Source organism: Phyllostomus hastatus, unplaced genomic scaffold (genome assembly GCF_019186645.2).
Source record: "Phyllostomus hastatus isolate PE091 unplaced genomic scaffold, TTU_PhHast_1.1 phas_contig_86, whole genome shotgun sequence".
In the NCBI taxonomy this organism is placed as follows: domain Eukaryota; kingdom Metazoa; phylum Chordata; class Mammalia; order Chiroptera; family Phyllostomidae; genus Phyllostomus; species Phyllostomus hastatus.
In genome coordinates, this window is record NW_025333977.1 from 89203201 (window position 1) to 89229751 (window position 26551).

A 26551-nucleotide genomic window follows, 5' to 3' on the forward strand; every position below is an offset into this window, starting at 1 on the left:
TCCTCTGTTTCATCTAGCCTGCTTCTAATTACTTCTAGTGTGTTCTTTATTTCAGATATTGTATTTTTAATTTCCACTCAGTTCTTATTCGTATCCTTTTGAGTATGTCCTTTTTCATTGCTGATGTAGTTCCCACTAAGTTATTTTAGCGTCTATAAATTTCCTTGTAATTCTCACTGAGTTGCTTGAGCATCTTTATAACCATTACTTTGAATTCTGTGTCTGATAAATTGCTTGCTTCAATTTCATTTAGCTCCTTTTATAGTGATTCCTCATTTCCTTGTGGCTGGGGGTTGTTTCTTTTTCTCCCCATTTTAGGTGACTCTTTTTATTTATTTCTGCATATTAAATTGGTCTACTTTGACTCCCTGTCTTTGTGGGGTGGCCTTTTGTGGTAGGAGTCCTGTGGGACTCAGTGGTGCAGTCTCTTTGATTTCCTGAGGTGGATGCTGTAGGGATGCCCTTTATGCAATTCATGTAGGCTCAGATATTGTAATTGGGTTTTGGTTGTTGGTGACTTGTTTGTTGGTGGGTTCTCCCTTCCAGCTTGCTGACTGAGATTCACGGCCCCGAGCACGTCTTGTATGCCGTTGTACAGGTGCTGGCAGAACAAGACAGAGCAACCCAGAAAACAAAACCCACACCAACAAAAATAACCCCCAATTGCAACAGCAATATAAACATGAAATGAGCAAAGATTAATAAAAGGAGAAAAAAATAAAATGTTATATGAAAGGCAAAAAGAATATGATATGAGTAAAGGAAGGAAAAATGATTTTGAGAGGATAGAGGGAGGAGAAATAATAAGTTTAGGGATTAGAAACAAGGAGAAGAAATAGAGGAAAAAATTAAAACATAAATTAAAAAAGGGAAGGAAGAAGGCAAAATGGAATAAGGAAAGGGAAGAGTATAATATGAGGTTTGAAATAAAAAAAATAGTGAGGCAATAGGAACAGAATTGTAAAAAAACAACAGCAGCAATATCAATGACAAATGAACAGATTAATAAAGGTAGAAAGAGAATGAGAATATTATAAGAAAGAAACGAATATGCTGTGTCTACAGGAAAGAAAAATGATTTTGAGGGGATAGAGGAGAAATAATAAGAGTAAGGAATAGATACCACACTAGGAGAGGGAAAAATAAAATTTCAAATGAAAATAAGAAAGGGCAGGAGGAAGGCAAAATGGAGTAAGACGGGAAGAGTAAACTATGAGATTTGAAAATAAAATAGTGAACAACTAGAACAACAACATAAAATTGATGAAAAACGACAACCACAATATCAATGACAAATGTGCAAAGATTAATAAAGGTGGAAAGGCAATAATAATATAAGAAAGGGAAAAAGAATGAGAGATGATTAAGGGAAAGAAAAATGATTTTGAGACAGTAGAAGGAGAAATAGTAAGAGTAAGGAATAGAAACAAGGTGCAGAAAGAGAGAAAATAAAATGTAAAACAAGGATAAGAATGGGAAGGAAGAAGGCAAAATGGAGTAGGGCAAAGGAAGAGTATTTGAAATAAAAATAAAATTATAAAGTGAAATAATAGTGTCACAGGTGGGCTCAGGTAACCAGGTTCTTAGTGATCAGGACAAAGAATTGAACCGAACACCCAGAGTTCATAGCAGAGAACATGGGAGCAGGCCAACTCCAAGCAGAGATTGACCTCATGGGCTGGAGGGACTCTATTCTTATAGGGTGGATCCTTCCTGGCTAGTTTTGGTGGGCTTTTACTGAGTATATACAAGTAGTTAGTTGTATTACTTTAAAGTTACTGCACATGTGGTCTCCCATGATTTTCCCTGATTGACCACCAGGGAAGAGGGTCCCACAATGCTACCAAATTGACCCCCATTTCTTTTGGGGTCCCCCTGTACTAGGTTCACCTTTCCCTTCTCCAGAGAATTATAGCTCTCCATGTTAGAGATTGGTGAAAAGGAAAGGAGTTATTTATTCAAGTTATACAGAGTAAGAATAATGACTTAATGTCTTCATCAAACTCCCAAAGCCCCTTAAAACACTCACAGACACACACAGTCCTTCCTTCCCTTGTTTGCCCAGTCTGGGGTACCATATCTCAGGAAAAGAAATAGAAGTCTATGGCTCAGGCAGCCCCCGGTTCTTCCCAGTAATCTCTGCTCAGCTGGTAGGACTCCCTGGGTTCCCAGCACCATCAGCTGTGTTGCTGGGATCTTCAGCTAAAGCTGCCTGGTGGTTCTCTGTTAAAGCTGTGTGGTGGTTCTCTGCTACAGCCGCATGGTCCTCTCTTCAATGGCTGCCGAGCCTGGGTTTAAATCCCTGCGCCAATATTCCTCTGCAGCCCCATTTCCGACTCCTCCCACAATTGACCACACTTGGCAGCATTCCCATATCCTTCCAGCTTTACTGGGCTGCCATCATGAGTCTGTGCAGGTGTGACCCCATGTTGTGGAGCCAGTCATCTCCAAGCTCTCACACAGGTGCTGTAACTAGGGGGAGTTGCCTCCCAGTTATATCTTGGGGGAAAGTTCTTTCCATCCCCCTGGCTCAGAGCATGGCCACAGCTATTTAACATATCTATGCAACCAGTTAAAGGTTATGGATGTATTAAATGACTAAGCCAGAGGTTAGCTGCAAAGCTGTTGCTATGCAAAACAGCTCTCAAGGGCCCTGCTCCATGTGTCCCTTCCCTCAACTCACACCTGTGGTGGAGAGTGAGGACATCCTATATATCTTTTTAACATTTCCTGGACACTTTGAGTTCTGGACCCCATTACAAATCCTTCTTTTGGGGGCCCCCTGGCTGCACCCTCCAACAATAGGAATGAAATTGAAGAAAAAAGAAAAAACATTAAAAAGCTATGCAAGGCAAAAATAGTGCAAATCTTGAAAAAGAACAAGGTAGAATTTGTCTCAGCTGAGTTTGGTGTTTACTTGATGTCTTCTCCTTCTGGATGTGACTCTAGTAATGTCTGATGGTGTCCCCATCTACCTCTAGGCAGCCTGTTCAAGACTGCAAGCAGTCCACAGTCTGTGGCTGTCTTTTTCAGGCATGGCTGCGTTTGTGCTGGTCCTCACTACTCTGCACTGTTGGCTTTTTATCAGCAGAAGGTCCAGGGGTGGGTCATCTAACATCTGGCAGTACAGTAGGTACCACCTCCACCTGCCTTTAGAGGGGACTTCTGGTGCGACCAGGGGGGTAGGATTCCTGGATCTCCTTTGGGAAGTGCTATTCAGTCTTCAGGGAAGATTGTGGGTATGTTTTGCCCACCCCTGAACCACTTATCTGAGTCTGACTGAGATTATTTCCAGTTATGTATAGTTTCTGATGAGTTAGCTGTCCATTTCATGTGAGGGACCAATCTGTGTAAGAAGGTCAGCACATTCCTACTTAGTGCTGATGGCAGTTATGTGTAAGGGCCAGTGCTGGGCAGGGTCCTGAATTTCCCTTGTGCTAATTTCTGCACTCTCAGCCCAGCTGGTTTCAGTGAAATAAGGCCCAAGGAACCAGTGTATCTCTTCATGGCTAAGAAGAGTTCAGAAAGGCCCTTCTTGGTGTTCCCTATTTTTCCCCTATGAATATGCACCCAGCAGGCCTAACTGTTCTACAGAGTTTCACCACTGGATGTGGTGCTTGCAGTCCTGCAGGAGGATGTGCTGACTCTTTCTCTTCTGAGAGGCTTTACTCTGCAGGTCATGGGGGGTCTTCCTGGCTGCAAAGAATCTCAGGTGCTCAACTCTTGCCTGTCTCCCAGCCCACTGCCCTCACAGGAAGCACAGTCCTGAACTCTGTTCTGCCCCTGGCTTGCTAGCCACACTTGGTGGCAGCCTAGCAATCCCTTTGCTGTACCACTTTCTAAATGCCCTATCAGGCTTGATTCAGTGGGAATGAACTGCACTTTCAATCTGACCTTTACTGACAGAGCAGCTATGCACAAGGTCCCTGCCTAGCCACACCTCAGCTTTCCTATTAAAACAACTCTGTGTGGCACCCATACTGCAATACTGAGTCACTGCCCTTTTCTCTGAACAAGCCACCTCCCCCCAAAAGCAGAAAGTCTCTCTCAGTCATGGTCACGACTGGCTGCAGCCTGCTGAAGCCTCTAAATGACCCAGGTGCAACGCCTCATATTTTTAGGAGATAGGGTCCCTCTCTGGCACTCTCCCAGTTGGTGTTGCAGCTATGGACATGCTGCTTGCTGTGTGTGTGTGTGTGTGTGTGTGTGTGTGTGTGTGTGTGTGTGTAGCCTGCATCTCCCAGACTCCATATATTCTCCCAAGTCACTCCTGATTAGGGTTAGAGGGTCCCTGTGTAGGACTAGGGCCCCCTGATCTGGTAGAAGAGGGAGCTGCAATGCTGTGATTTCTTTCTGATCTCTGCGCTGCTGCAGGTGCCACACACAGGGTATTTCCCCTTCAATTTATAAAATCTTACCGGATGGTGTGAAGCTACTTCTGTACTCCTTGGCTTCAAAACTTGATCGTATCAGCTAAGATTCTGTTGATTGTTCAGGTTACTTTTCAGAAGATCAGCCAAAATTCCAAGTTGGATGCAGCTTCTGCCTACTTGACCACCATCTTCCAATCTCTTCCAAAAAAAAGTTTTCATTTTTATGAAGACTAAGTTGAAGCGTTAGGACACAGGTGACAAACACAAGGTCCACAGGCCTAATCTGGCCTTCCACCTTGTTTTATCTGCCCAGCACCTTGTTTTTACCTGGCAGCAGCGTTGAGCTCTCACTTAACTGTTACGTAGTAGTTACATTTATACAGGCCTAAAATTACATTCGACCCTTTGAGGGCAACTGTGAGGCTGATGTGGCCCCTGGTGAAAATGAGTTTGACACCCCTGCTTTAGGAGGACTAGATAGAGTTGAGTCAAAAAAAAATGGCTTAGATTTAAATGTGCTAACACAGCTGGAATTGGAGGGTGGACTGAAATCACAAACATCTATATCCAGGCTGCTCCAGGTATGGTCCATGGGTTAGTAGCACCAGCATCAACTGGTACTTATTTATTTTTAGAGAGAGGGGAAGGGAGTGAGAAAGAGAGAGAGAGAAACATCAGTTGGTTGCCTCTTGTACACACCCTGAGGGGGGACTGAATCTGCAACCTAGGGATGTGCCCTGACCAGGAATCAAACCAGCGATCTTTAGCTTTACGAGACAATGCCCAACCAGCTGAGCCACATCAGTCAGGGCTGTTCATACATTTTTTTAAGAAATTATAAATTAGCACATACTTATTTCTTGTAGAGGAATTTTTTTCTGCAAGCACTTGAAACAGTGTCTAGTACATAGAAAGTACTATATGAAGGTTTGTAATTATCATCATTTTTATTTGCTATTAACTATTAAAATAAAAATATATGTATCCCTTATCTAGAAATTTTAGAAGTTTCTCCTATAGTGAAACTTGTACAGATAGCCATATTAGATACATGCATAGATATGTCTGTGTCAGTCATATAAGAATGTTTCATTAAACATTTTTCATACTAAGGAAAAAAATGGATAAAATCCCAAGTGTATAAGGAGAGATTATAATACTATACATATCAATTTTTAAAATTTATTGGGATGATACTGGTTAACAAAATTATATAGGTTGCAGTTGCACAGTTCTACGACACATCGTCTGTACACTGTATTGTGTGTTCACCCCAAGTCAAGTCTCTGTCCAGCACCATTTATCCTCCCATGTCCTCCTTCACCTCCCTTCACCCCTCTCATCCAAATCCCCCCACCCCCAACAGTTGTCAGCTTGCTCTCTGTCTGTGAGTCTGTCTCTTTTTTGCTGGTTCGTTCATTTTGTTCATTAGATTCCACATATAAGTGAAATCATACAGTGCTTGTCTTTCTCTGACTGGCTCATTTCACTAGCATAATAATCTCCAGGTCTGTCCATGCTATTGCAAAGGGTAAGATTCCTTCCTTTTTTATAGCTAAGCAGTGTTCCATTGTGTAAATGTACCACAGCTTTTGTATCACTCATCTGGATAATTGGACTGCTTCCAAATCTTGGCTATTATAAATAATACTGCAGTGAACATAAAGATACATATAGTCTTTCAAATTAGCTACATATCAATTTTTTAAAAAATCATATTTTAGTAACAGAAGGTTATCCACATATATAATTAAGAAAAAAAAAAGTTTTGTGTGTGTCTGACTCATTTTTTAAAACAAAATTTGTGTAAGTTTGTAGATACATAGAAGAACTTGGAAGAATTATACTAAAATGTGAGCATTATCTTTGAGGGTTTAGATTATAGGAACCTTTCATTTTTTATGTAAAAATTATTTGAATTTTTTTAGTGAATTTGTTATTTTTTAGACAATGACTTTATTTAGTAGATAATATAATGTTGAAGAATAATTTTAATGTAAAACCACTTAATCTCACCATGCTAATGTAAATATCAATTTCTACCTGCATTGTAAAATGTTTACATTTTTTTAAAGATTTTATTTATTTATTTTTAGAGAGGGAAGGGAGAGAGAGAGAGGGAGAGGGAGAGGGGGAGGGGGAGAGAGGGAGAGAGGCATCAATGTGCGGTTGCTGGGGGTTCTGGCCTGCAACCCAGGAATGTACCCTGGCTGGGAATCGAACCTGGGACACTTTGGTTCCCAGCCCACGCTCAATCCACTGAGCTACGCCAGCCACTGGCACATTTTGTTTTTATAAATACTATATGCCAAATCTTCACATACATTATCTCAACTAACCTTTACATTTTTAATAAATATTTTACACATACAGAAAATACAGATAATAATGTAATAGATTATTTACCTACAGCTTAGATTTAACATTTTACCACTTTGGCTTTAGGTTTTAAAAAAAATAACGTAGTTGGGAACCACTGTTATATATTGTTATATATATATATGTTATACAGAAGTCTCTTTCCTTTCCAATATATTGTTTCCTTTTTCTGTCTATGTGTGCACATATCTGAATGTACTCTAAAGGATTTATACATGTTTCTGTTTCGTGAAAGTTTGTATATGATAGGTTTTTCTGATTCTTAATAGTTTGGGTAAATTTTTTAATGACTTTAGGTTTATTTAGGTTTCTTATTTCTCTATTCAGTTTTGGTAATTCATATTTGTCTTGAAACATCCATTTAATTCACATTTTCAGATTGCTGGCATAATTTATCCATACATAGTCCTATAATAGTCATGGTTATGGTCCTTTTTTATTCCTAACATTGATTATTTGTGCCCTCTCTCATTTTCTTGACCAATATAGCAAGAATTTGATATATTTCATTATTCTTCAAAGAGCCAGGTTTTGGTCTTAGTGAAATAGAGTATTGGTGTATGTGGTGACTAAGAATGATATTTTTGGAGTCATAATACTTGGATTTAAATCTCAGCTCTATCATCTACTGGCTGTGTGGCCTAAGGGAAATTGCTTAACCTCTTCTTCTTTCTGTATATGCACATAAGTTTGGTAAAATAGATGAAATGGACCAGTCCCTTAAAGGGCACAAAGTTCACACAAGAAGAAACAGATAACCTGAATATTCCTAAATCTTCTAAAGATATTGAGTTGTTTTTAATACCTTTCCCCTACCCCAACAAACACAAATCTCCAGCCACACAGATGATAGAGAATTCTACCAGTCACTTAAGGAAGAAATGGTATCAATTTGATACAAAATCTTCTGTGTAATTAAAAAGGAAATAATATTTTCCAACTCATTCCTCAAGGTCAGAATTACTGCTACCAAAACATATAAGACATTATAAGCAAAAAAAGGCTACAAACATATATACCTTATGAACACAGATGCAAAAAATTTAAACAAAATTTTAGCAAATTGAATTTAACAATATATAACAGTGGTTCCCAACTAGGGATGATTTTTGTCCCCCAGGGGGACACCTGGCAATGTCTGGAAGCATTTTTGTTGTCACAACTAGGGGGCAGTAGTGCTACAAGCGTCAAGTGGATAGAAGCTAAGAATGCTGTTAAACATCCTATAATGCACAGGACAGCAACAAAGTCACAGCCCCGAATGCCAATATTGCTGGGGTTGGGAAATGCTAATATATTTAAAATATATAAAATATAAAATATATAAAATATATATATATATATATTATATAATAATATATATATATATATATATATTATATATAATATATATAAAATATATCATGACCAAGTGGTATTTTCCCAGGAATACAGACTTCCAAAAATCAACCAATATTCACCATATTAAAAACTAAAAAATAAAAGCCATCTCAAAACACTAGAAAGAACATTTGACAGCTTCCAAGTTATTCTTTTTAAAAATATTTTGTTTAATTACAGTTGACATGCAGTATTATATTAGTTTCAGGTGTGCAAAATAGTGACTAGACATTTATATAACTTCTGAAATGATCACTCCAATAAGTCTAGTAGTACTAATCTATCACCATGTATAGTTATTACAGTATTATTGACTGTATTCCCTATACTGTACTTTATATCTGACCTCAACAGTCATTCTAGTCCTAGCTGGTGTAGCTCAGAGGATTGATCATGGGCCTGGAAACCAAAGGGATAACAGTTCGATTCCCAGTCAGGGCACATGCCTGGGTTGGGGGCCAGGTCCCCAGATTGGGGCACGTGAGAGGCTACCACACATTGATGTTTTCTCCCACTCTTTGTCCTTCCCTTCCCCTCTAAAAATAAATAAAATCTTTTATTGTATGTTCTACCAAAAAGTCTTTAAAAAACAGGAAAAGTCATTATTGATTTTAAAAATCTTTCAACAAAATAGAAATAGCAGGGAATTTAATCTGATGAAGGTCATGCAGGAAAAGCCTACAGCTGAAATCACACATAATTGTAAGAGACTAAATGTTTTCCCTCTAATATCAGAAATAAGAGAAGATTCTTCACTCTCATTACCTCTATTCATTGTATTAGAGGGTCTAATTGGTGTAGTAAGTCAAGCAAAAGAAATCAGTGGTTCAGGTGGGAAAAGAAGAGGTAAAACTCATTATTCACAGATTACATGATTGTCTATGTAGAAAATATGATAGTGCCTATGAAAAAACTACTAGAATAGTGAGTTAAGCAAGGTTAAAGAATATAGGGGCAGTATACAAAAATCAATTGTATTTCTATGTACTAGCAATGAGTAATTAGAAATTAAAATTATGAAAACAAAGGCATTTATAACAGCTTCCAAAAATTAAATAATTATAGATAGATCTGACAAAATATGTGAAGGACCTGTATACTGAAAAATATAAAGCATTGTTGAGAGTAATGGAGTAAGTAAATGGAGAGAGATACTGTGTTTATATATCAAAAGAATCAATATTCATTTTTTAAAAGATTTTATTTATTTATTTTTAGACAAAGGGGAAGGGAGGGAAAAAGAGAGGGAGAGAAACAGCGATGTGCAGTTGCCTCTCGTGTGTTCACTTTTGGGGACCTGGCCCACAACCCAGGCATGTGCCCTGTCTGGGAATCAAACCAGCGACCCTTTGGTTCGCAGCCCGGTGCTCAGTCCACTGAGCCACACCAGTCAGGGCAGAATCAATAGTTCTAAGATGCCAAATTGATCAGTGGATTCAATGCAATTCCAGTTAAAATTGCAACAGCCTTTTTAAGAAATTGAGAAGCAGTGGCTCTGAAAATTAGGCTGCTGTTTGAACCAAAGCCCACAAAAGTAGACAAGAATCTGCATGCTAAACCTATAGGGTGACCACCTGTGAAAATACAAATAATAATAATAAATAGGATACAGAGTTTTAAAGCAATTATCATAAACATGATTTTAAAAACAACTATAAATTCTCTTGAAACAAATGAAAAAATAGAAAGTAGCAGCAAAGAAATAGAAATTATAAACAAAAATCAAGTATGACTTCTAGAACTGGCAAATACAATAACAATAATAACAACAAAAAACTAAGATGACAAAAGATCCAACATTTGTATGAACATCATGTTGCAGGAGAGGGAAAATGGTTCTAAAAGTGTATTTAAAGAAATAATGCCTGAAAACATCCCAAGTGAGATAAAAGATATAAGCCCACAGATTCAAAAAGCTGAAAAAAATCTCATGTATGATCAGCTCAAATAAATCCATGCCAAGATACATTATAATAAAATTGAAAGCTACCCTTGGCCAGGTGGAGTGTTGTCCCGATACACCAAAGTTGAGGTTCAATCCCTAGTACTTCGATCCCAAAGTACATAAAACAATCAACTAATCAATGCATAAATAGGTTGAATAGCATATCTCCCCCCACCATCTCTTTTCCTCTCTCTCAAATCAGTAAATAAAATGGAAAGCAAACTTTGAAAGGAAGAGAAATGACACATTGCCTATAAAAAAGTGCTGTTTAAATGACAACACATTTCTCATCTGAAACTGTAGAGACCAGAAGGAAGTGGCACAATATTGTTTAAGTGCTAAAAGAAATGGCAACCATGAATTTAATATCTGGTGAAATGACTCTTAAGAAGGGAAAATAGCCTTTCTCAAAAAAGAGAACTAGGAGAATTTGTTACTACCAGACTACCCTTAAATATTGGCTAAAGGGAGTTGTCTAACAAAAGAAATTATAAAAGGGAATCAGGAAGGGAGAAAGAACAACAGAAAAAGCAGAAATAAAAATACAGACACGAAAGATTATGGATTTTTTTGTAACTTGTCTAAATTACATGTGATGATTAAAACAAAAATGGTAACATGTTTTGATACTCCAGATAACATTTACAAGTGGAGAATGTAAAGGAATATAAATGAAAGTGAGGTTTCTGTACCTTCCTTGAAGTGGTAAAGTATTGATAAGTCATATATACAAATATTTGGAAATACTCAAAGCAGCCACTAGGAAAAACATACAAAGTGATACTTTCAAAAACACCATAAAGAAGGAATTCTAAAGTGGTTCAAGTAACCCACAGAAAGGCAAGAAAAGAGAAACAGAATAATGAATACAGAGGGAAAAAACAGAAAACAAATAACAAAGTGACACATATAAGGTCTAACATATCATTAATTACCTTAAATGTAAATGGTTTAGTAAACCAACTAAAATTTCTTCTACCAGAAATTTGTAGAAGATTTAAAAAACAGACACATCTACATGCTGTTAAAAGGAAACAGATTTCAATATCTATAAAATATGTAGGTTGAAAAATATATGCCATGCAAACATTGATTTTAAAAAGCTGTGTGGCTCCATTAATATTATAAAAAGTAGACTCAGAGCAAAGCAAATTACTACAAAATGGGACATCCCCAAAACAAAATACATAAATCAAAAACTAATAGAGCTGAAGCGAGAAATAAATAAATCCACAGTTATACTTGGGTTCATCAATACTCTGCTCTTAGCAACTGAAAGACCTACTAGACAGAAAGTCAGCAAAGATATAAAAAAACTGAAAAATGTAATTAACAGGATTTAATTGACACCTATATATCTAGATCTCTATTATATCTATCATGCAACAACAGTGGGCTTCACCTTTTTTTCAAGTGCCCCTGGAATGTTTATCAAGGTAGACCATATCCTGGGCTATAAAACAAGTCTCGATACATTTATAAAAACTGACATTATTACATGTTTTCTGACTATAATAGAATAAAACTAAAAGTAACAAACAACGAGGGAACCTCTAAACATTTGGAAATGAAACAACACGCTTCTAAATGATCCATGGTTTAAAGAGGAAGAATCAAGGATAATTAAAAATATGTAGAAATAAATGTGTAAAGTAAATGCAACATACCAAAATATGTAGGTTACAGCTAAAGGATTGCTCATAGGAAAATTTATTGCATGAAACGATTACTTTAGGAATAAGGAAAGTTGTCATATCAATAATTTAAGTTCCTACCTCAGACTAGAAAAACAGATTAAATTCAGCATGTGAAAAAGGAGCAAATTATTAAAATAAAGGCAGAAACCAATGAAATTGAAAACAAATAAAATAGGGAAAAATTAGTGAAACAAAAAGTGGTTCATCCAAAAATTAATACTGTTGATAAGCCTCTAGTAAGACTGACAAAAAAAAAAGACACAACTCACTAATATCAGGAATATAATGCTATTACAGATTCAGCAGCCATTAAAAGGAGTATAAAGGGATGTTACGACTTTGCTTATAACTTTATAACAATTCAGAAGAAATGGGCCAATTCCTTAAAAGCTAAAAATTGCCAAAACTCAACCAAGATGTGAATAATCTGAATAGTCCTATAACCACTAAATAATTGAAAGTAGATTTCTTAGCAGAACACTTGCATGCTGCGAGAGTGGGATGATATTTTCATAGTGGTTAAAAAAAAAAACAAAAAACCCTCCCAACCAAGAATACTTTAACCAGCAAAATTCTCCTTCAGAAACAAAGGAGATATAAAGAGTCTCCCAGATAAACAAAAGGTGAGGGATTTCATTGCCATCAGACATGCCTTACAAGAAATGCTAAAGGAAATGTGAAACCTACTTTACTATAAATTTAAAGGACAAAAGTATTGAAATTAACTGGAGCTACAATAATTTGTTAATGAATACACAATTTTCAGGGATGTAAGTTGTGGCATCAAAACATAAAATGTAAAGACGGGAATAAAATGTAAGGTCTTTTAAGAGAAATTATTATCAGCTTAAAATAGACTGTTATAACCGTAAGAGATTTTATTTAGCCTTATAGTAAACTACAAAGCAAAAACTTCTAGTAAATACATAAACAGAAGGGAATGAAGTGTACCACTATGGAAATTTATCAGACAACCAAGGAAAACAGCCAGAAGAACAAAAGAACTATAAAACAGCCAGAAAACAATTAATAAGGTGGCACTTTATCAATAATTACTTCAAAGTGAAATGGATTAAATTCTCCAATCAAAAGATAATAGAGTAGCTGAATGGATAAAAAACAAGATCCCAGGGAGAGGGTTTCAAGTTAGAAGACCAAGGACAGAACCTTAAAATCCAATGATTAAAGATCAAACATAGAGCCTTCCTACCCCCAGACCCCCCAAAAAGAAAACAAGATCCAACTATTAGTACCTACAGGAGATTTACTTCAGTTTGAGGACATACATAGTGAAAGTGAAGGGATAGAAAAAGATTCCATTCAAAGGGAAACTGAAAGAGTGCAACTAAGTCAAAAACTGTCACAAGAGACAAAGAAGGTCATTATCAAATGATAAAGGGATCAGTCATCAAGAGGATATAACAGTTGTATGTGTACCTGGTATTGGAGCACCTAAATGTAGTAAATATTAATACATTTGAAGGGAGAAATAGAGACAGCCATGCAATAATAGCCAGGGACTTTAATACCCTATTTTTAACAATGGATAAACTATCCATCCAGAAAATCAATAACGTTAGATTTGAACTACATGTTAAACAACATAGACCGAACAGATGTAACATAAAATAATCTATCCAACAGCAGCAGAATGCACATTCTTCTCAAGCAGGCATGGAACATTCTTTGTGATAGATCATATGTTAGGTTAACAAAATCAGTCTTAAACAGTAAGTGCTGGCGAGGTTGTGGAGAAAAGGAAAGCCTACTACATTGTTGATGGGAGTGCAGACTGGTGCAGCTACTGCGGAAAGCATGGAATTTCCTCAGAAATCTAAAATTGGAACTGCCTTTTGACCCAGCAGTTCCACTGCTGGGATTATACCCTAAGAATCCTGAAACACCAATTCAAAGGAACCTGTGTACCCCAGTGTTCATAGCAGCACAGTTTATAATAGCCAAGTGCTGGAAGCAACCTAGGTGCCCAACCTAGTAAACAAGTGACTCAAAAAAACTGTGGTACACTTACACAGTGGAATACTACGCAGCAGAAGGAAAGAAGGAACTCCTACCCTTCACAACAGTATGGATGGAACTGGAGAGCATTATGCTCAGTAAAATAAGCCAGGCAGTGAAAGACAAATCCCATATGATCCCTATAAGTGGAACCTAATCAACAAAACAAACAAGCAAGCAAAATATGACCAGAGACACTGAAATAAAGAACAAACTGACAATAACCAGAGGGGAGATGGATAATGGGGGAAAGAAAGGAAAGATTTGTCCAGCGACATGTATAAAGGACACATGGACAAAGCCAAAGCAGGGTAGGATTGAGGGTGGGGCAGGGGAAAACGGTGGCAGGAAAAATGGAGACCGTACTTGAACAACAATTTTTAAAAATCAGTCTTAACAAAATTTAGGAGATTGAAATCATATTGAGTATCTTTTCCAACCAATGTAGTATGAAACTAAAATCAATGATAGGAAGAAAATTACATAAATCACAAGTATGTGGAAATCAAACAACATAATCCTAAACACCAATGGGTCAAAGAGGAAATAAAAAATATCTTAAATGAAAATTGAAGTGTTATATGACAAAACTTATGGGATGCAATAATACGAGCAGTTCTAAAAGGGATGATTATAGCAGTAAATGCCTACAGTAAGAAAAAAAAGAAAGATCTCAACTCACCTAACTTTATACCTCAAGGAACAAACTAAGCCAAAAGTTAAAAGAAGGAGGAAATAATAAAGGTTAGAGCAGAAATAAAAGAAATGGAGACTAGAAAACAATAGAAAAGGTGAGTGAAACTAAGTTGTTGTTTTGAAAAGATAAAACTGACAAAACTTTAATTAGACTAACATTGGAAAGTAGAAGAAGACTCAAAATGAAATAAAAGGGGCATCACAACAAATACCATAGAAATACAAAAATTCATAAGAAATTACTATGAATAATTATATGCCAACAAATTGGATTATCTAGAAAAAATGGACAAGTTCTTAGAAATCTAAGACTGAATCATGAAGAAATAGAAAATCTGAACAAACCAATATTGTAAGGAGATTCAACCAATAATCAAAAGCAAAGAAAAGCCAGGACCAGATGACTTCCCTGATGTATTCTACACAATGTTTAAAGAAGAACTAATGCCATTTATTCTCAAACTATTCTAGAAAAATGAAGAGGAGGGAACACTTTTAGATTCATTTTATGAGGCTAGCATTACCCTGATAACCAAAACCAAACAAGGGCATTCGGAAATGAAAAAATTACAGGCCAATGTCTGTTGAATATAGATGCAAATAACTAGTAAATTGAGTTCAACAGCATATTAAACGGATTATATACCATGATTAAGTGGGTTTTTGGCGTGGTATGCAAGGAATGTTTCAACATACTGAAATGAGTAAACACGATACACCATGATAACAGAATAAAGACTAAAAATTATAAGATCATCTGAATAGATGCAGAAAAGCATTGACAAAAATTTAACATACTTTCATGATAAAAACTAATGTGTTGTACTTTTTAAATATATACAATTTTAGTTGTCAACTACACCTCAATAGAGATGGCAAAAAAGAAATGCATCTGTATGTACTGTGTTGCGTTGTATGTGTTGGAGGAATAAGAAAAAGAATTGGAGGGTGGCTTCTGTGAAAACAGGTTTTCATTTTTACAGTTTTAATCTTTCACATTTTTCTTATATTTTATTTGTTATATGTATATTTAAGTATAATAGTATAAATAAATGTAGTGTTTAGATTTAGACATTGCCTATGTCCTTTAATTTTCATAATCACAACATTGAATCATGGTTTAGCTTGATGGTAAAGGAGGTTTTAAAAAAAAAAATTAGGACCCTGGCTGGTGCGGCTCAGTAAAATGAGCACCAGCCTGGGAACCAAAAGGTTGCTGGTTCAATTCCCAGTCAGGGCACATACCTGAGTTGTGGTTACCAGGCACTTGAGGTAGCCACACATTGATGTTTCTCTCCCTCTCTTTCTTCCTCCCTTCTCCTCTCTCTAAAAAGAAATAAATAAAATCTTTAAAAAATAAAAAAAGTAGAGGAGTTACTTGAACTCTGTGTATATGTTGTCCAGAAATGGAACAGAAAGAGAGAGGTACTACAGAGGAGAGCCAGAAAGGAAATGTTTGGGTCCATGGATGCAGCTTTTCAGGAAAATTTGAATTGCTCCTTTCTTTCCTTTTTCTTTTTTTTTTTTTTAGTCTTTTAGTTGGGTGATGACAATGAGTGAACTCAAGCTCTAATAATAGGTGAACTGAGTATCAAAATCTAAAATGCCAGTTTCCAAGTAGACTTTAAGTAGAATAAATGGTCACAAGAAAATATTAGCATGATTATTCCTGGGGAGTAGGATTAATGAAACTTAAGGGGTAGGAGAAAGATACTACTTTTCATTTCATACTAGTAGAGGAGCTATTTAAATAAATGCTATAAATGTATGTTTAAATTCCTTGTCAACACTTTCTTAGAAACTAACACATTCAAACTTGATTATATTTATTTGGTATTTCTATTTAATATTTATTTAACCTATTTATTAACTTCTGTTATATTTTCAGAACTGAAGGCAGAAGCTAGTCTAATGGACCAGATGAGTAGTTGTGATAGTTCATCTGATTCTAAAAGTTCATCATCTTCAAGCAGTGAGGATAGTTCCAGTGACTCAGAAGATGAAGAATACAGATCCTCTCCTTCTAATTCAGGAAACTGTATCTCAGGACATCCTTCTATGTCTGCTGTGGCGCATTGCAGGATTCCCAGTATAGATGCTGGTCATAATAGATATCATGATGATAGTGGCCTTCTGATGAATACTTTAAGTAAGTATATATAAGTAAGTGTACGTGAGTCTACATATATACATAAGTAAGAATTCACAGTGAAGCCATACTGATTATGATCTAAAATTTGGATAAAGAGAAAGACTCTTGTTTTATTCATTTGGCAGTATTATTACCTTCTTATTGAATTATTCATTTTCTTTTCACTCTCTGACATAATGTCTTACTGGTTTTTCTCCTGTCTTTCTAGATACTTTTCATCTCTCCTTTGCTGGTTTACAAGTATAATGTTCTACTCAGTTATTAGAGCTGGAGTTCTTCATGACTTAATCCTAGATTTTTTTTTTTCTTTTTCTTCTGTGCTCTTTCCCTGGATAATCTCCATATTTCTGTTGCAATCAGTTAGATTAACTTGTACATTTGCATCTCAACCCAGACCTCTGAGCTCTAGATGCACAAATCCAACATCATCTTTTAGTAAAAGGCATTTCAAATTCACTTAGCTCAAAACCAACTTACAATATTTGGCTGAGCGTGTTTCCATTTAGTAAAAGACGGGATTCCTCTAATTATGCAAACCAGAAGCCTGATTATATTCAAGGATTGACTTCCTCTCTTTCTTTACAGTACAGTCAGTCCTTCAGCAAAATCCTATTTTTTTTACCTCCTTAATATTTCTCAAATTCATCAATTTCTCTGTATCTGTACCACTATTACTATAGTTAAGTATACCATTATTTCCTGCTTCAACTATGCAATGACTTCCTAATTGGTTCATCCAATGTCTGCTCAAACCTATGTTTGATCTCTTGTGCACACTGCAGCATATTGATCTTTTCATAATTCAACTATAATTTGTCACCTCTTAGGCTTTAAATTTATTAATAGCTTGTAATTCTTGTAGGATAGCAACAAAACACCTTAACATAATGGTCTTGGTCTTTCTGTTACAGCAACGTTTACCTTCTTTTGTCACTGTACTCAAATCCTTTCACCAAGCCCTTGGCCCTTATAAATGTTGTCCATGCATCCAGAAACACTTCTTTCTCTTCATGTAGTTAATTTTTGCTCATTTAGATTACAATTAAAGTTTATTTTATCAAAAAAGCATTTTTTGACCTTCCTGACAAAGTCAGATCCCCTTTTTTATAGACCTTCAGATTAATATCTTCTTTATATCAAATGTCACAATAATAAATTTATATTAATTATCTGATTTGCTCTCTTTCAAAGCATAAGCTTCAGGAGGACAGCAATCTTACTTATTTTTGTTTTGTCATTGAATACTATTACCTAGTATAGTACCTGATATGCAGTAAATATTTTTAATAAAGGCATGCAGGTTGATACTCTCTGGGGGTGAATAGGACTTCCTGTATGTTTAAAACTAATCTCACTGTATATACTAATCATGATAAAGTAAGCAGCTGGGAGAGACTGACTAGCTGTAGCCTAATAATAGAATTAAACAATAAAGGAGCCAAGAGTGGGTAGCAGAGAGAGTAAGACTGTGAGTTAATTAGGGACCAGGAAACATCTTTTTGAACTTCCATTATTTATATCTTTAATGTTATTACTTGTAACTTCAGGGGTAAAATTGGAGTGTCTGATTTTCTGTGAGCTTTTTTTTATTTCCATTTACCATTTAGATCCTTTATTCCCCCCTTCCGCCGCCGAGTCACCACACTGTTGTCCATGTCCATGAGTCCTTTTTCTTTTTTGCTCCATCCCTCCCTCTTCTAACCTCTCCCACTCCTCATAGCTATCATCCTGTTCTCAATGACTCCATCTCTGTTTTGCTTTTAGTTCAGTTTGTTCCTTAGATTCTACATATGAGTGAAATCATATGGTATTTGTCTTTCTTTGACTGGCTTATTTCACTTAGCATAATGGACAGATAGTGGCAAAGGGTTTAATTTACTAGGAGGATAAACAATTATGAATTGGTATGCCCATAATAACATATCTTTACCATATATATATATATTAAGATTTATATATACATATTAGATATTAGGTATATATATTAAGAGATATATATATATATACACATATGTGGGGGATATATATGTGTGTATATATAAAAAATAAAAATTGACAGTAGGAGAAATTGACAAGTCTTTATCATAGTGGAAGATTAATGCATCTGTAATTGATCAGACAAAATTTAGTAAGGGCAGATAAAATCTTTTCACAATATAATTTATGTACCTATTCTAATAGGATAGAATTCTACAATCCAAAAATGTGAAGTGAGTATTTGTTTAAGGTATATATAAAACATTTATAGAAATTTATTCCTACTAGAATAAGGAAATAACATATTTTGAAGAATTCCTATTTTATTGATTATTTTATATGACTATAATATAATGAAAATATAAATAACAAAAATTAATTTAAAATACATGCTTAGAAACTTCAGTGTGCATGCCTAGTAACTTACATGTTAAAAGGAAGCTACGGTAAAATTACAAAATATTTATAATTAGTATCAAAAAGAATATATATCATGATTCCAGAGGGAAGGGAATGAAGAGGGTATAAGGGGGATAAATGGTAATGGAAAAAAATACAATAAAAAATAAACTTAGAAAAACTAATAATATATCTCAGCAATTTTGTACTACAGCCAACATGGTACTTATAGGGAAATTTATAGCCTCAAAAAGCTTTTTTTAAAGCTTAAACTTTTATTTTTTAAGTGTGTTTTATTGATTATATTATTACAGTTTTCCCAATTTATCCCCCTTTATCCCCTCTCCGCCCTGCAACTCCCAACCCTCCAGCATTCCTCCCCCTTAGTTCATGTCCTTGGGTTATACATATAAGTTCTTTGAGTCCTCTGTTTCCCATACCATTTTTCACCTCTCCCCATCTATTTTATGCCTACCAATTACGCTGCTTCTTCCCTGTACCTTCTCCCCTCATTCCTTCCTTCCCCCTCCCCACTGAAATCTTTCCATGTGATGTTCATTTCTCTGATTCTGTTCCTGTTGTGGTTGTTTGCTTAGTTTTTGTTTTCATTGTTTTTCTTTTCTTTTACATTCATTTGTTGATAGTTGTGAGTTTGTTGTCATTTTACTGTTCATATTTTTTATCTTCCTTTTCTTAGATAAGTCCCTTTAACATTTCATATAATAATGGCTTGGTGATGTTGAACTCCTTTAACTTGACCTTATCTGAGAAGCACTTTATCTGCCCTTCCATTCTAAATGATGGCTTTGCTGGATAGAGTAATCTTGGATGTAGGTCCTTGCCTTTCATGACTTCAAATACTTCTTTCCAGCCCCTTCTTGCCTGCCAGGTTTCTTTTGAGAAATCAGCTGATAGCCTTATGAGCATTCCTTTGTAGGTAACTCTTTCCTTTTCTCTTGCTTTTTTTAGGATTTTTTTATATTTAATCTTGGGTAACTTAATGATGATGTGCCTTGGTGTGTTCCTCTTTTAATCCAACTTCTTTGAGACTCTCTGGGCTTCCTGGTAGTCTGTTTCCTTCACCAGTCTGAGGAAGTTTTCCTTCATTATTTTCCAAATATGTTTTCATATATTTGTTCAAATATGTTTTCATTTTCACACGTCTGGAACAACCTGAAACGTTCCAATGTCCTAATTATAGGGGTGCCAGAAGGAAGAGAACATGTGCCTGTGGGGGAGGGCCAGACAGGGAATAGTGCAGCTCGCTTATTCATCCCTAGCGCACTTTTCAACGGACTCTCTTGTGAGACTGGGAGCTTCTCCTACTGCTGCAACCTCCGAAGCCCACAACCACCTCTTAGTCCTCTTAAGTCAGCCCCACCTGAGCAGCCCACAACCTTACCGCAGCCAGCCCTGCCCCCAAGGTCTGCAGTGTAGCTGCAGTTTTTCTGAGTTGGCTTGCGAGGTCTGCTGCCTTACTGGTCTAGTTGCTCTAGTTGATTTTTGCTTTAATTCCTTGGTTGTTGGAGTTCCACACAGTTTGCTTTTCTGGCACTTCTGCTTGTTTTATTGATTTTAGATTGGTTGTTATCCTCCTTTTGGTTGTGCGAGGAAATGAAGGGTTTCTACCTAGGTCTCTACCTTGTCCAGAACTCCTCTGTAAAGTTCTGTAAGAGCTCCCAGTTTCCTATTCTTTGCTTTTTTACTCTTTTCTGTGATAGCAGCCACATCAATTTTAGTTTCAGTAGAAGCTTCCTTAGGCTTCATAACTGGTTTTTCTTTAGGTGGAATAAAAGCTTTGTTTCTCTCCTCTTGTCTCTTAGTGAGGGCTTCTGCTTGTTTAGCCTTTATTGTTTCCATTTTCTGCTGCTTCTTTTGACTTGCCTTCAGAAAGTATTTGCCGCTAGCCAATTCTTTATCAATCTGACTTCCTGGCCGTGGTGGTAGGAATGGTGTATACACTTTCTTAACAGTTTTTTACTTTGATTCCTTGCATTCGTTTACATTTTTGTGCTTGAACTGTGACAAAAATCTTTCCCAATTTTGTGATCTAAATTTGGAATCTTGTACCAATTCTCTTTAATCATTAAAGGTCTTCAGGCATGCTATTTAAATGAAGCACTCCTTGCTAACAGTTTTATCAGGCCTCTGGCCCTAATGATGATATAGATCAAAGGTCTTTGTTGTATATACTGTCATGCTGCCCTTGATCAGGTCCAGGGTTGTGTTAACGCGGTGTTCATTCAGTACTTTCTGCACCAATGGCCAGCACTCTTTCAAGTAAGCCTTTCTGTATTTTGGGAACAAAGTTGCAAAACTGTTGTCCTCCAAGAGTCCTTTGGGATTGTCCTCTTTGGAAAAAGCTGGTTCCTTCCCACCATCAGGGACAGCGAGGAGTTCTGATTCATCTTTAAACACCATAAACTCAGACTTTGGTTCTCACACGTTACCCCGTTTCTCTGGCTTTGGCTTCTGCTTACAAAATTCTCTTTTCCCAGCCGCTGTAGCTGGCCAGCTCAGTTTGGAGGATGCCATCTTCAAATCAAAAAGCTTTTTTTAATTGAAAATAGATGAATAAAAGTTTTACTTTGAGGAACTAGGAGAATAACAACAAAGGAAGCAGAAGTAATATAGATAACAATTTAATGTAATTGAAAACAAAGGAACATTAGAGGATAAACAAAACCAGAAATAATTTCTTTGAAAACTAGCAAAAAAGACCAACTTCTAAAAAGGACTGTGAAGAAAAAAAGGCATAAATAAACAATATTAGAAATGAAAAAATGATTAAAATTATAGCTCTAATATGCTTTTATTTTTTAAGTTTGAGAATTTTGTCTCTAATTCTCTACTAATTCTTCTACAAAGTTTCAGAGTATAAAAAATTAGGGCGAGTGATCCAATTTTTAGTAATTCTAGGATAATCTATATCAAAAATGTATAAGAACAAGATAAAAAGCAATATGGATCAATTTCCCATAAGAACACAGATGCAAAATTACTAAATAAGATAGTAGCAAATTGAATAACCAGTGTACTTAAAAGAAGTAAGCTAAATCATGACCAAATGAAGGTTATCACAGAAACTGAGAAGTGTTCAGTATCTGAAACAGTGTCAATATAATATACCACATTAACAGATTATAGAAGTAAAGCCATATGATAATTTCAACACATTTTAATTTGCCAAAATTCAGTATTTATTAATTTTAAGACTTTTACCAAGGGTTGAATATGAGAGAATTTCTTTAACTTCATAAACGTTAACTACAAAAAGAAAACTATTGCCAACATTATTGTAATATTCTACAAGCATTCTCACTAAAGTCAGGAAGAAGACAAGGAGGCCTCATACTATGGTTTTTATTCATTATTGTGCTGATTCCAGCAAATGCAATTTAAAAAACAAAAGAAAGGAGATATAATAATTGGAAACAAGATAAAATTCTCCTTATTTATAGAAAATGTAATTTTCTACATATAGAAATAATAAAAGAATTTGGAAAGTTTGTGGATAGAAAAAATACATGCAAAAGTTAGTAGTAATTTGTTATACTAGTAATAACCACTTGGGATTTCTTTAGAAGAAAATTAGTGAATTTATTTTCTCAATATATCTTATCTAATCTGCAGATTTCCTAATAAGGGGAAGTAAACCCTCTCTGACATGCAATCATCCCATTTCTCAATTTTATCAAACCTGGTAACCTCTTTTATAACAAATGTTTTTAAGTCCCTCTTATTGTCTTAAAATGAATTTTATAGCTTATGTACACACATCTTTGAAAATAATTAATTTAATATGATAGTAAGACAAAATAAAAATAATTTATAGTAAACTAATATACAGGGGTGGGCAAAAGTAGATGTACAGTTATAATACAAATAACTAATACAATAATTAATAAATACTAATACAAAAATAAACTGTTTTTTTTCATACTCACAACTTTAAACCTACCTGTGCCCACCCCTATATATGCACTCTGTAAAAATATTCAAGCTTGGCTGTACCAGAAGACATAATGAAGTAGCTATATGTTTGTACTTACTTTTAATGAATAAATTTGGAATTAAGATGAGCTAGACAACATTAAACTCATATTGTCAATAATTTTTATTTAACATGTTGGAGTAAGGACTGGAAAAGTATATACATATACAAGGTCTGGCAGAAGTAACGCCTGCTTGAGTGTGGTTGGTAGGGTAATGTGGGAGTAATAATTTATAGTTTTAACTTGAACCTTTCACCTAAAATGTCATATTGTGTGCTTGAGTGTGATAGTGTTATGTTACAGAATTACATGCTTATGATTTAGTAATAAAAATGCTGTAATTAAAAAGGGCATTATTTATGCTGGAATCTGTATATTCTCAGACTTACACATACAGACAAGTATCTAAGTCCTGTATTGTTGACCCAAATACAGTGAGCAGCCTTGCGATCACTAATGTGTTTTCCCAAATGATTAAAAACAGAAAATCTTTGTATGGTTCTGAGAAACACAAAATAAGGTGTTCTTTCAGTTGACACGATAGCTACATCCTGTACATTTACATGTATGTTAAATCTGTACAAAAAATATTTTTAGTTTATAAAAAAGCACTTAGGTTATGGCCTGAAATTATTGTATAAACAGGTCTCCCAAGTACATGAATATCCCACTAGAATTTCAAGTTTTACAGAATGAGGAAGAGATCACTATTGTACAAGACTGGCCCCGGCATTGCAAGACATTGGCATCTCTAAATTCCGCTCCCACTAAATGCCATTAGCAATCTGCAAATCATCTGGATAAGCAACTACTCGGGTAAATTACTGTAACATCTCCCAGGGAACACTAATGAAAACCATTTGTTTAGATGTCTAAACATCTCCCATTTATTTAGATGTCTAACATCTCCCAGGGAACAGTATTGAAAACCATTTGTTTAGATGTCTAAAATGCATTTGCTATGAGTAAATTCCCTCTTTTCCAAATTATAATTACCATTTCTATTAAAAATAATCAAAAGGTACTAAGCATCTCATATTCAAAGGCTAATCTCATATCTTCAAAACTGAACATTTTAACAACATGGTAATACTATGCATATAATTTCCTATAGCAAGAAGTCTAGTAAGAAAAGTATAACTCAGGATGTTTGGGTTTGTGTCACTCAGGAAACTCATATTACAGGCATCAGATCAAGTTTAATATTCTTATGCTATTCAGTAGTTGTATAATAAGTTGGAATTTAAGTTTTGAAAATGATAAAATGGTCATGGGAACCAGATGCACAAAGAAGCTTTAGCAGATTTCTTAATCAAAGGATATAATCAGTTCTGGGCTTCAGATAATGGACTGAGATATCTTACAGCAACTTGAATATTCCCTAAAAACTATTCCTCTTAAGCTCTTCAAAATAGGCCAGCCATTGTTGATTATGGAGGAGTTAAAACTATAAATATATTTTTAGCCATTTTAATTTACTACCTAAATGATTTTGTCCAATACCATAGCTTTAAAGCTTCAAATAAACCCCTACAATCAATGACTCCCAAATCTTTATTTCCAGCTCTAGCCTCTACCTTGAGTTCTAAACTTGTATATCCAATTGCCTATACCATATATACTTAAATATTTACTAGGTATCTCAAATGTACCATGTCAAAAATTGAGCTTGTGATTTTTCTCACACAGTCTTGTTCCTCTAATGTTTCTCATCTCAGTAAATGATGCAATCTTTGATTCAGTTATTTAGACCAGAAACTTTGGGGGTCATTATTTACTTTTCACTTTCTCTCATGCCCCATAATCCTGTGCTAATTGGTAGTCGTGTAAGCCCTACCTTCAAAGTACATTATAAATCTGTCCACCTGAACCACCTGAGTCAAAACCAGTATTATTTCTTATGTGAGAAACTTCAACCAACTCTAAATGCTCTCCCTGATTCCACGTTTCTTCCACACCATTATAGTTTATTCAGAAGTGTCCAATTCGGTTGCCTGCTTATAATTTCTGATGAATTCCCATTTCAAACAAAATTCAAAGTTTTTACCATGACCTAGAAACCGTGGTCTTCTAGATATCTTTCTGACCTCATTTCTTACCATTCTCTTCCTCATTCATTTCACTCCAGCTACCGTGACCTTCTCACAGTCAGAAAACACAACAAGTGTGCTTCTGCTCTGGGGCATTTTTATGTGCTGTTCCCTTAGCCTGGTCAGTTACCCCTCTCCATATTTTCAGGACTTTATTTTTACATTTGGATCTCTGTTCAAATGTCACCTCTTAAGGAGGCCTTCCCAACTACCTTATCTAATACAGCACTTCTCACCACTCTCTCCATACCCATCTTTATTTTTTCGAAGTATTTATCCCTACTTAGCATTATATTCTACATTTTTAATTTGTTTATTGCCTGTTTCCCTCAATGGAATATAAGCTTCATGACCATAATCACATGGACAAATTACAAAAGGAATCAATGACTTACTCTTAACAAACACTATGCAATGATTTTGACAACATTTCAGAATGATAGTCTGATCTTCTAAACCACATTTTCTCTCATTTCCTGATGTAATTAAATCAGTGGTATAAAAAGAAGGGTGATGTTGGTATGTGAAAGAACACTAAAATGGTATCATCCACTAAAACTATGCTGAGATTGATGGTGTATTGTTTCTTTATAGGTAGTATGGATTATTTGAATTACTAATGATGTAATTAAATCATAGGATCAGCAATCTGATTATTAATGACAAAAATATTGGCTAAACATGATCACTTGGGATTACTTTTTGTATAATATTTATGTTATTAAAAAATAAATATAATGATATGTAACTACTAAAGTTTTTTTGTTTTTTATTTTAGGAAGTGATTTGCAGCTGAGTGAATCAGGAAGTGACACTGATGACTGAAGAAACATTCAGCTATCCATATAAAATTACAAGACATGTAATAATTTATTTTATATTAAGAAAAAATATTTCTAAGACTGAGGAAAATGTACCTTAACTTTAAATGATAAAAAAAATTAAATTTGATTCAGAATTTTCAGTTGTTACTTTTTTTTTTTTTATCCTTTATGGGTACCAGCATTTTCAATTGTTTTCATTTAATCTTAAAACTTTTTTGAAGTTTTAAAGATGAGAAAAGAGACTCAGAGGTTAGTAACTTGCCTGCATATTGTTAGTTAAGAGGTAGCAGATCAGGTAGGTGTTCTATCGTTCAAGTTCAGTGCTTTGTTTTACCACATTACTGTCTCCAATTGTGAAATGTCAAAACTATGTGTTTATAATAAATTCTATGATTTTAATCACATCTCTGAGCCTTTTCTATCATATTTCTTAAGTTTTGTTGAAATATATTAATTCTTGACATAATTAAGCTATAATTTAGGGTATGGTGAAGCTAAATAATTGTTTAAAATAAGTATTATTTTATAATATTTTTATCATTTTCTTATTTTGCTTTTGAGAGAAAACTAAGCAGTTAAGTGTTGTGAAGGCAATTAATATTTATAGCTCTAATATTTTTTTAATCTG

General features: G+C 35.1%; 1 protein-coding gene across 3 annotated transcripts in view; it reads left to right on the forward strand.

Moving 5' to 3' along the window:
* The window catches only part of EAF2 (ELL associated factor 2), a 53433-nt gene extending 27370 nt beyond the window's left edge, over nucleotides 1-26063 (forward strand). For all 3 annotated transcript variants that reach the window (XM_045851615.1, XM_045851613.1, XM_045851616.1), the window contains 2 exons: nucleotides 16375-16635; nucleotides 25878-26063. In XM_045851615.1, the coding sequence (XP_045707571.1) occupies nucleotides 16375-16635; nucleotides 25878-25924 (308 nt within the window). In that variant the 3' untranslated portion in view covers nucleotides 25925-26063. The remainder of the gene's footprint in view (nucleotides 1-16374; nucleotides 16636-25877) is intronic.
* Nucleotides 26064-26551: the final 488 nt, after the last annotated feature.